At 37.2% G+C, this 12,173-nt stretch overlaps 1 protein-coding gene across 2 annotated transcripts in view; it reads left to right on the forward strand.

Annotated features, from left to right (window-relative positions):
• The window catches only part of RBMS3 (RNA binding motif single stranded interacting protein 3), a 692,310-nt gene that overhangs the window by 658,641 nt on the left and 21,496 nt on the right, over nt 1-12,173 (forward strand). For both annotated transcript variants that reach the window (XM_031058909.1, XM_005423389.2), the window contains one exon: nt 5,918-6,028. In XM_031058909.1, coding sequence (XP_030914769.1) covers nt 5,918-6,028 — 111 coding nt within the window. The remainder of the gene's footprint in view (nt 1-5,917; nt 6,029-12,173) is intronic.

The raw sequence follows: 12,173 nt of genomic DNA on the forward strand, positions 1-12,173 counted from the left end.
GGGTGGAAAGATACAAGTTACCATACAAAAATCACCTTAGGCACTGAGTGACATGGGCAACTTTTTGTTTGCAGAATAAATGCTATTTGTTTTTGTTAGGTCCTTTTAGATTAACAGAGGTATGCCATGATATTTACTGATTTTTTATACTCTGGTAGAAGCATAAACTACTTACATATGGTACTGCCTGATATAATACGTTTATTAACTTGTCCAAAATCGTTTCAGGTATTGCTTTATTTGTGCACACAGTTACCAATATAAAATTCTTCCTATTGCATCAGCTGTCTTCTCCTTATATCTTGATGTTCCCATTTCTACATCCTTTTAATCTGCATTTGTACATGAAGGATGGTATCTGTACATTATCAAAGCTGTATTTCAGACTAGGAGACAGGAAATACAAGGCGAGAAGGACAATGGGAAAGAAACCATCAAAAAAATTGTGGCTATTGTTGTAAGAAAGGTGTAGCCTACACAAGGGTCACCTTTGTTCTTTATTTACCACACTATATTTGGATTCTAAATCCTTTAAAACCAGTTACTTCTGGGCAGTAACTCTCTTGGACCTATGATGTATACTTTCAGCCAAAGAAAGAAGTTCACAAACATGGAGCAAAAACAAAGAAAGGGAAAGTAAATGTGCCCATTGCTCCCAGGAGGTTCAACTAAGTTATGAAGGTGATGTCAGATAAGAATTTGAATTAATGTCCAATATTCAAAATATGGGGGTAAATTCACATGGCAATGTGAACTCAGTACGTGATAATGTGAACTCAGGTTTATCACTCAGTGCAGAAGCAGGGCTCAGCATTGATGGTCTGTATCAGGTTTGCCTATTCCAAAGTTAAAGCTGCTTTAATTTAGTGGAGAATTTGGGCTTGTTGCTTGCTTTACCACATTTTTAGCAAGCTTTTGAAATCAACAATATAATGAAATGAAATCAAATCCTAAGATTTGCAGAATATGCATTTTTAGCTGACGTTTGCTGATCTTCTTCACTATACTCAAATAGTGATTTAACCTCTGATAAACTGGCAAATGCCACAGCAATTGCTATCTTTTCATTGAGAAAGGGAAAATAAGTTTTCCTTTGTTTTGAAATATCAACAAATATTTCCAGCAGAGATGATGACAAGGGCAGAGAGGATTTCAAAGCTACTTTTACTCTTCCTGCAACAGTCATAGGAGTTTGACCCTTACCAACCAGTTTGGAGTCGTTCAGTAGACTCAGTTCTGACAAGGGGACCTGGTTTTTCTGCTGCCTGTGAGAGGCAGCCCAAGGAGATCAGACAAGTCAGACTAGACAGAACAGTAAATCAATCGAAATATGGCCATCATTTGTTCAGTGTGCAGAGAGAGTGTATTTCTCTGCAAAAAAGCATGCATGTTGATTTTTTTCATATTAATTCTTGATAGATGTGTCTGTCTGATAAGTATAAGGAAAGTCATCCTTTCACTCAATTTAATAAAACCTCAAGGAACAACATGTTCTCAATAACATAAAGGCATTCACTTGATAGTAGGGTAATAAATTTTCAGATGGAATGGCCTGGTGCTTATATGTCTGCACAAGATATCTGTAAACAAATTTGAAAAGTAAGTTTTCTGCTGTAAAGTTTATTGGCTTTACATTGACCAGTATTTACAAAGCAGAATTTGTGAGTATGGTTAAATTGTTTAAACTTCTTAAATAAAGGAAAAGTAAATTCTAAAATAAACAGATGCTTACCGTAAGCTTTAAAAAATATTTATTCAGCTGGTATTTTCCCCTTAAGTCCAATATCAGTATTAGAACACTGAAATAAAATAGAAGCCTTTAATGCAGTTCATTATTGTAGAAATCCGCGACCAACTAATCCATCCTCCCACTGGCCCCCAAGTGCATCTCTCAACTAGTGAACTCTCCATTCCTAAATACACTTTTTATTTCTGATGTCACTTTCCCACCCTTCAACAGGCAAAAGGTGGCATGTGTCTTTGCACCAACATGGACTTGTTCTGCTGATGCCTTTTGTTATTGGCAAATATTTAAAGATATTTTACCTCATACACCAAACTGTATTTGGTGTCCTTCCTGTAATTTGAGTTTTTTGCTATAGAGGGGATGTGCAGTGTTCATAAAGTCCAGCTTCTCTCTTTGTAAGTGATAGACTATATTCTGAAATAGATACATTTACTTTCTTATAGGAAAAGTATATTCATAAAGCTTAAAGCATTCTAAAACAACAAGGTCTTTCAAATATAGTGAGGAGGAAATCAAATGTACATGTCAGCTTATCTTAGGTTTATCAAAATGTTACAAAAAACATGCCTGTCTGTATCATTATTCCTTACCATTTGCCCTGTTAATTTCTTTTAAAGCCACTCTAGCATCAACAAAATTGTATGACAAATCATATGCTGAGAATATCTTGCCAAATTTAAAAGTCATTATAATCAGTTTCTTGAGGGAACTAAAAAAAAAGTAATCCTACTGAGGCAACAGGACAGATCTAAATAATTGACAGGACAACTACCTTTTTTTGGCAAAGACAGTGGCAAAAATCTCATGATAATTTCTTCTACAGGTTTTTTGCCGTTAAAATGGGCTTTAAGTAATAGTTTGCAATGCTAAGATGCCTTTCTATGCTTTTGCAACCTCAGTAAAATCAAACATCCAAACAGATGAAGACAAAACAATATGTTTGATATAACCTTTGCCAGTAGCCAACTGGATGTTTATCAGCAATTACATATTATAGGCTGAAAAGAATCAAATTACTTTTAATATGATGGCAACATCTGAGGCAAGACATTTTTGTCTTCTACAGCTAAATAAATTGAATATGAATGGACTTGACAGCATGTAATATGAAACGCATTATGGTCTGGAGACTGAGGGTCGCCCTAACAACCAGACAATATTTCCTTAATTAAGTATAATTTCTTTCCTACGTGATCACAAGAAGATTCTGAACTGGTGAATTAATGATCTGGGAAATGCATGTAATTCTCTGCTCTAGGTAACTGTCAGCTTAAAACATGTTAAGCTGTCTTAGGAAAGCTGCAAATATTTGATTTGTTTTCCCAGCTTCTTTTTCTAGCATATTAAATGGTGTATATTTAGGGACAGGGATATATATATTTTCAATTTGAAAATGATGTTTTCTGTATCTGAGCAATTTTTTTGTCCTTGATACATTTTCTCTCTCATCTATATATTTTAAATAGTCTGTTTGCAATAACTGTTGTGCTTACTTATATGCTGAAAGACATTTGCTCACAGATTTTTCCATTCTATGTCTGGCAGTTACATTTGTTACACTAAACCATAAGACTTCCTTCGCCACTGCCCCTTCTTTACTTCCAGGTTCCTGAATTAAACCCAGAAATAGTTATCAGTCTGTCACATATGTAATCACAGCAAGTTCCTTCAACTGTACTTTTGCAATAAGCTTCTTTACACAGGATTGCATCCAGAGGGTTCTTGAGTATCTCCATTGAGGGAGACTCCACAACCTCTCTGGACAGCCTGTTCCAGTACAGGATCACCAGCACAGTAAAGTTCTTCCCCACAAACTTCCTATGCATTAATCTCTGCCTGTTGCCTCTTGCCTGATTGCTTGGCAACACTGAGAAGAGCCTGGTTCCATGCTCTTAATTCCCTTCAGATGCTTTCATGCATTGATGCCCTCTGATCATCTTCATGGCCCCCCTCTGGACCCTCTCAAACAGTTACACATTCTCTTTATGCTGGGGCCCCCAGAGCTGGGCGCATCTCTCAAAGTGGGGTATCATGAACATGGAGAAGACAGGGAGAATCACCTTCCTTGACATCACAAGTGGGAGCCCAGCTTGTCTGTCATGGAAAGCCCTGAGGCAATTCTCCACCTTTGAGCCAAAGGAGAGCACTGCTTGTAGAGGGAACTGAGAACTGTTTATCAGTTGACAAATTTCATTTGAGCACATATGATTTGATAGAGTAAAAATGCTGATTACTCTGAGCATAGAGCTTACGATATTCTATCATAACCTAAAAATGCAGTTGAAGCCCATACCCTAGAACCTCATCTGACTGCATGGTATCCAAGGCCACTGATTTCAAAAGCAAAAGAAGATTATTTTTGTTGTGCATGGCTCTTCTTCCGACTCTTGCATTGATTCTGCTATGCAGGAACTGCTGGATGGGCTGAACGGGTGTGTGCCCTGCAGATTTGCTTTTAGACTCTTGCACCCAAAGGGAAGACTTCACTGTGTGATGGTTCATTAAATGAGTTAATCCATAAATTAATCAATGTAAACCAGTGCAAATTAAGAATAGCCAATGAAGTGGCAAAAGTAGGAAGTGTTGCAGGTTTGATACATGCACACTGATCGGCTTGTTTCCTAAGCATTTATTTGGAATCATGACAGATACTCTATAGAGACTAGCTTCTGTAATTTGTCAGGTTTCTTTAGGGACTCTTGTCAATGCAATGTAAATCCACTCAGTGACATAAAGCAAGTGTGTATGTATTTCATATGCTGAGGATATTGCAAAAATTACTGACCAAAACGAGCCTACCTTTTTCTTACCGCACTGCATACAAGGAATGAGTTTGCAGGGGCTGCAAACTCTATACTTCTCAGATAGGATGTGCATAGAAAAAATATTGCTGGAAGGCGAGGCAAAATTGAATTGGTATTTCCCCAGAATTTTGTATTTTTATTTATTTCTATTTGCAACTGAAAATTTGAAATCCTTAGCTTCTAATGAGATCACTGGCAAAACAGCTCTATGTAAATGTGAGATAAACATGTAAGAACAGATATGCTATGAGTTTTGAAACAAGTTTGTTTTACAGGTTGGTTAAACAAGTTTGTTTATAGATGAATTTTTCCAGTATTCTCAAAGGGGGGAAAAAAGTCAATTTTTTTGAACAGATATATTCATCTATATTTTTCACACTTTGTAGCAGATGTAATGTGATTGTGCAAGTTTATGATATGTGCACACAAAGATGCATACAAAGTAAAATTATTATTTCTTATGAAGAAATGACTGGAAATACCGCCTTATGTCACTATCTGCAAGAAAAAGAGGAGACCACACTTTCTGACTGGCTTTCTCTGACCAACACAGGAAATAGCATTTTACAACATAGAACTGAAGAGAATCAGCACTTCACTAAGTCATGATGTTGCCAGCATGGGATCGTGGGGAGTGGGAGAGCAAAAACCAAGGAATATGAATGGCAAAGGAGCTCTCTCTCTAAAGCTCCTCTGGCATGTCTTTTGTTTCATTTTTTGGTCAAAGTTTCAGTCTTGCTTTAGTACATATGGTCTTTGTTATTAATGTCTCTCTTTTTCATGCAGAGAAGAAAAAATGCTTTTAAACACTGTGTATGTGTTTTAAAGGGGTGTCACTACCAAACTCACTGTCAATAGCTAGTCTTACTTAACCAGCTATAAAATACCATGAGTAAGGGCTCTTAATTGAGACTGGAAAAATCCAAGATAATTACCATAATAGGCTGAAGATCTCTAAGACTGAAGGTTTTAGAAGGCAGAGAAAATTGGGGACATATGTGTTCTGTCTGTAAGATTGTTCTATATAGGATATGGAAAAATGGAAATGACAGGCATTTTGCATTGTACAGTAGCATTCATCATAGAAAGAACATATGCATTTGTTTGTCAGAAGCAATGAAGTAAAAAATGACACTTAATTGGAGCTGACATAAAATGGCCTCATTAGCAGTACAAATAATATATGTGTGTAGCTTGGTTGTCAATAGGAGCAAAACATATTTTTTCTGACAGATGTATTAGTGTCTTTTAAGATTCATGTCAAGTTTTCAGTCAGGTTCACTCATTTAAAGAATTCCTTTTTTTCCTTCTTCTTTTTTTTTTTTTCAATGTGAGAGGTTGAACTGTAAATAATGTGTGTTTCTAGGGTGCTGTGATAACACCAACAATGGACCACACTATGTCAATGCAGCCAGCAAGCATGATGGGCCCTCTGACCCAACAGATGAACCACCTTTCCTTGGGCACAACAGGAACGGTAAGATCACTCTTTTTTTCTCTATTGCACAGCATCTCTTACTAACTGATTTTCCTAAGGTAATTGACTGCTCTCTTCAGTGCTTTTGGTGGTGAAATGAGGGCTTCATCATCATAGAGTAAGCATTAGTTATTACAGAACAGAAATTACAAAGTAGCATGTGTAGTAAAATGGTAGGCCAACAAAACCTGATCTATATTCAAAAAGAATTATCTGTACTAGATCTCATGTAGTTATGGAAGTACTGCTCTATCAATTTGTTTTTTAGCTGTTTGCTTGTCGGTCAAGAAAGTTTCATACCACTGGGATCAGTTAAGACCTAAGAGTTCTATATTTTTTTTCTGACAAAACTTAAATATGATGGTTCATTGTTTATTCCTGGCATTTTAAATGTTGCATTCAATAATCAAAAAAAGTAGGAATTACATGGCAAAGTTAATCTCAGCATTTTCCCCTTCATGAAATTGGAGGAAATACTTGGTGTAGTGAGAATTTCTGCATGTGTCATTATTGTGATTCCAAAAGCTTGTTTAAAAGTTAAGGCAAGGAAATGGAAAATGAATTCTGATTATGCTGTTGGGCAACTCCTATGAATTTCTTCCTCTGCCTGTCATTTTCAATTCCATAACACTTAACAGGCATTGTCTTCTGCGCTCAATGTCTCACAACCTTAATGCAAACTAGAAAATTCCCAGTTAATGTTCTCTTCTTGCTTGGGACCACTGTTACAGTGCTTACAGTAACAAATCCATCTGGGGAGTCAGACAAAGGACTCTGAGAGGCAGTGGGTCATCTCGTCAGTGACAATGAGATCCTGAATTCATGTTACTGCAACCAAATGAAAATCTTTCTCTTCCTAGCTCTTTACACAGTTTTATCTTTCAAGGTCGCGGCATTCCCTGTGATAATTTGTTAAAATACATTCAGAGGTATACCATAAAGGTTTATGTTTACTATCTGTAAAACTCCTAAGTCATTTGCAGAAAACTTAAAGAGCAAGAAAGAGTAAACAATTAATGAGTGCTGCAATATCCATAGGCTTTCCAAACATCTCAAATGACACCCTATTTTATCACATACAAGCTTTGTCTTAGATAAAAACAGCATCAGCACCATATTCAGTTAAAATACTCATACAAGCAGTATAATCATGGATGTCATAGAGAGTTTCTTCTCTTGGGAATTTCTCTTATGAGAAATCACAGTTTGGGCTGCCAGTAGCAGTTTTGCTGGATGTATCCATCCAGACGTGAAATTCATTCTTCAGCATGTATTCTGTTACAGAAAAAAAACCAAAACAGAACAACATGGGGAACACAAACTATTTAGAGATTTGATTTATTTAGAGATATTTTTACTTAATTTATTTGGAATTCTGAGTTTTGGTCCAGAGAGAGGAGCATTGAGAGCATAAAGCATGAAGAATTGTGCCAAGTCCAAGCCATACTACTGTGAGTACCTCAGCAGGACTAGGTTTTATGGGAGATAAAAGATATAAATGATACATTTCTGCTATGAATATATTTTTCAATTTTATCCTTAAAACTGTGCAACAGAGTGCAATAAAGAGCCACCAGCTACCTTTCAAGAAACCAGCCAGATTTTTTTAGGCAAACAAGACAAAAAGTCACAAATAATTCTACTCAAATAATTCTGCTCACTCTTGGCAATAACTCTGTCCCAATTTAATTTAAAAGCTTGCAGTATGCAAAGCAGTTTTTATTGGAAGGCTTTCATATGTTCACTTCCTTAGACAAAGCATTTTGCTAATTAACATAGCATATTTCTCAGCCGAAACAGACCCCTGTGGTCACTAAAGTGAGAGTTGACTTCAAAACCACCTCCACATTTGCCTGATTCAGGATGAATACTGGGTTTCTAAAACATTGCTTCAACAGAAAATCTATTCTCTAGTGAGGGAGCTAGAGAAATAGCATAAGGGTCTATGCATCTTCATATCTTGTGGGAATTACTCAGCCTTTTGATGTTCCTTAAAACATTAAAGTACTCTGTCCAGGCTGGAGCCATTCCATCTCCCTTCACTCTTTAGCTCTTCGGTGAGGCGAGTGACTTGAGTAACAGCAGCCTCTGCCATTTTGTGCCTTGACTCCAAAAACTGGATTTGGGTTTTGATCTCTCAGCCCTGAAGTACACATTAAAGCCCTTGGGAATCCAGGGGGCAGCTGCCTCCATCCACTTGATTATTTGGTCACCAGCCCAGGTCAGGCTTCATGCTGCTAGGGTGTTCACTTCCATCTGGGAGCTTCCAATTCAGCAGTCAAAACAAAGCAGTTTTCCTATAGACTTACTCATGGTCAGCTGCATTTCCCTTGTGCTGGGTAAAGCCTTCCCCCCAAAACCCAAATAATTTTGTTTAGGAAACTATTTGCCATTAATAGGGACAATAAGTTTTCTTTTTATCCAACTTCCCAAAAAAATGCATATTTAATTTCACTTTATTATATTTTTAACATTCTTAATTCTTATATATTATTGAATTGTCTGCATAAAACTAGACATCTCTGCTATACCAAGCACTCCCCAGTCAGGAGGATGCCTCAGCAGGCTATCAAGATGCCTGGAAAAGCTGCAGATCCATCTTTGCTTGATTCCAATGCCAAAAGATGATACAGGACACTGGAGGGAGAGAGGAGGTGAAGGTGTACCATTTATGTTATCTTGACCCTATGTTCCTGTGTTGTGAGATAAACTGGTACAGCATTTGCATGTCCCAGTTACTGTGCTTTGTGCTTTATCCACCAAGAACATAATTCTTTTTTGCCTGTATGAAAATCAAATTGATTTCTGCCGGTGAAAATACGGTTTTTGTTGCTGATGAATTGAGAGGCACATGTGCTGCTCTGATCACTTCCCCATTCTGCTTAAAATCTGGAGTTAAGCAGACAATCTGCCAGAGGGGTGATTTCTGTCTTATTTATATGTATTTTTCATAGATACCTCTTCACTCAAAAAGAGCAAAAAGCATTTACATGGGTGTGCTAGCTGTGGGCAAATACATAAAGAAAACCTAAGCTTAAATTATGTCAAGATTACAGCAAGAAAGCAATAGCTCTGAATATTCTGATTAAGGCTGACAACCCAGTCTCAGCTCCTAAAATTGTATTAAAATTAAATTTTAATGCCAGAAGGCATAATGTGAAGATAGACAAGAGGTTTAAGGCTTGATTTTTTTTCCTAGTTTATTATTATTTATTATAGTAAATCTTGTTTTTCCTATGTGATATTCAGTTACAATTAGGTCTGCTATTGAAAAAGGTACTGTAGAGGGAGAATAGAGTGTGTGAGTCTGTAAGGGTAGCACTGAAAGAGCAGCATTAGTATGTGTTTAATAATGTATAGAGGCTGGAATTGTTCCATCATCAGCCTATCACTCAAAATGTTTCCAATACAGCCATTGATCTGACATCTCTTTCGTGGTTTAATAACATTGTGATTGATGCCTGAGTGGATATAATACAAAAACCTTTAGAAATGTAAAAACTGAGCAGTTTGATCACTGCTTTCAGTTATTGCTCCTTGGCACTTCCAAGTCTGGCCATCACCAGCAATAATCTGCCTTTTCAGTGGGAAGCCGGTTTGCTTTATTCTTTTTCCTCTTCTTATCATTCCTGAAGGAAGTTTGCTGTTCTGCACTTTCTTGGTTGAGGTTTCCCTCTCCTCCCTGGTGTTAGTATCCATTTCAGACCCTGCTTGGGTTCCAGTTTCATTCAATAGTTTGAGGCAGCCTTTGTCAGTCCTCATAGGCAGAGGAGTAACTCCAGCTTTTTTCCCCTCTCCTTTGGAACTGCCTTAGTGTAGCCTTGTTTCATCCTAAACCTTTGAGACCCACACCAGTGGGAGAGTGAGTAGAAGCCAGGTTTTTTACTCGAGCTGGTAGTTCAGCTGGGCTGCTTAATTGTCCTTCACACTTGACGTTCACTCCACTTTCAGTTTCTAATTTAGAAACTTGATAGGCAACTTACAAAATAAACCCTCCATTGCACTTTTTAAACAACAACAAGAACAAACGAAAAAATAGTTTAATTGTTCCAGATACTCTGTATTAAAAATGCAGTTAAGTGAAAGAATTGCAATGACATAATGTGGGATCCTGTTGAAACTGCAAACTACCTTAACTCAGCTTTCCTGGTTTATAGTATCACCAGAATTTCTCAGTGGAATAGCAGGCTTGTTATGCAGGTACATCAGTCTTATCTTTCACTTTGTTAGTTCTTTTTGTTGCCAGCAAGGCTTGATGATATCTCCAGAACCCTTCAATGGAACAACAAGCTTGTTATAGGTTTTTTATCTTTTATTTCCTTTGGATACTGCATGGTCACTGGTGGTTTAAAATGTCACCTGAAGGCCTCAGCAGAATAACTGCTTTGTTAGATAGGGTTGCTTTTTTTTTCCTGTTTAATCTCCCATTCTATTTGCAGATACTACAACTACATGGAGCTGAAACATCATCACATTCCCCTCATGTTCAGATTCTTGTTCAAAAAGTACTCTCTGATATTCTAATTGTATGTCACAAGGCCCTTGGAGAGCTACAGGAGCAAAGTTTCTTTGCAGTCTTGTGCCTTTCACGTTATCAGGTGTTAATCTTAGAGCTCTTTTATTTTATTTATTGACTGACAGTTTCAGTTACTGTTTGTGTGGAAAATATAGGACTGAACCCATTTCAAATGAAATAGCCTAGTTCAGGCTGAAACTAAGATCTTCCTTATGCTTTTACTCAGCCAAAGTCCAGGGAAAATGTAAGTGATTACAACATGGAGCTCTCTGGGGTGGGAGATGCATTTAAGGAGAATTGATTCTGGTTAGAAGGGAGAAGATCAGCATAAATTCTTGTGAGATTTATAAAAAACAAATAACTCCTCCTGCACCTTTTTTCTGGAACATTCTCTTGAAAGGCAGTTCCAATCTACCTTGTGTAATTTGAGATAAAAAAGGGCACTCGGTGAAAAGCACCAGATTCTAAGCAGTCAACATCAGTCAGCTCTTGTGTAGATGAGACTCTTTCTGCTCATCTGTTTCAACAGGGGTTCCACGGTCTTTGTATGACCATAGCTCTGGTTAGACGACATTTTTGAATTAATAGAGTTTATAAAATCATATCTCTGTAGTGTTCCCCCTTCCTTTCTGAATTCAGCTCTACCTTCCTGCCATTTGTTGGTAGTGGCTTACTGTTTGCCTTTGTGTGCAAGTGTTCCAATCTTCAAAGCCACTACCCCTCATAGGCAGGAAGGGAAAATGTAAAAGGTGAATAAACATAGATGGAGGGAATTCCAGTTTTGGTCCATGCACCACTTCATCTGAACCCAGCAGGTCAGTAGCTTTTATTCTGTATTAAATTTTACCTTCACACAACACTTCCACAAATGAACAAAGAGCTTCTGTTGCCTCTCTTTGAGGTATCAGCTACTGACTCAAAGTGACATTAGCCCAGATTCCCTTTCAGAGAAGGAATCAACTCCCTGATTGTGGTGATAAAAATACACATCAACACAAAGCAACAGTGATGGATCAGCAAAGCAAAAAGCCAGAAAAGCCCTAACTAATATAACTTCATTTTCATCATAAAACTAACCTCATTCATATAATTGATTTGCAGATGACTTTACATAACTGTAAACTAGAACATTTAGAGGCTTGTTTCTCATATATTTTCTTAAATATGACTGTTGCAGTTCTTTTTGTGGTTTCTGGAAATGTCACCTGGTGAATGGGTGTGCAGTTCAAAGCCACCTCTTCCAAGCATGTTGTTTTTTTATTTAGTGATAGCCGTGCACTGCATATAAAATGAACATTTTTATTTTGTAGTAATGAATAGGAACTGAAAGCCATAAAACTAGTAGTATCTGGCATAAATTTAGTGGTCTGCATAGTATCCCCCCACAAAAAGGCTCATCTGTAGTCATATTCCCAGAAATTTTTTGTTGATATCTGTCCTACAGATTGCAAACTCATTTTGCTAACTGCTAGTAGGTCATTTACCTAAATACTTTGAATTTCAAGAGGAAAAATATAATGTTCACACATTTTCTTGTGAGATTTTGCTGATGCTATGAATGACAGGGCAAGTTTTGGGGAGAGAAAGAATCTCTTTATTTAGCAGACAGGGAGGTAGAAGAGAGGAACA

The sequence above is a fragment of the Geospiza fortis genome, unplaced genomic scaffold, assembly GCF_000277835.1.
Source record: "Geospiza fortis unplaced genomic scaffold, GeoFor_1.0 scaffold231, whole genome shotgun sequence".
Classification (NCBI taxonomy): domain Eukaryota; kingdom Metazoa; phylum Chordata; class Aves; order Passeriformes; family Thraupidae; genus Geospiza; species Geospiza fortis.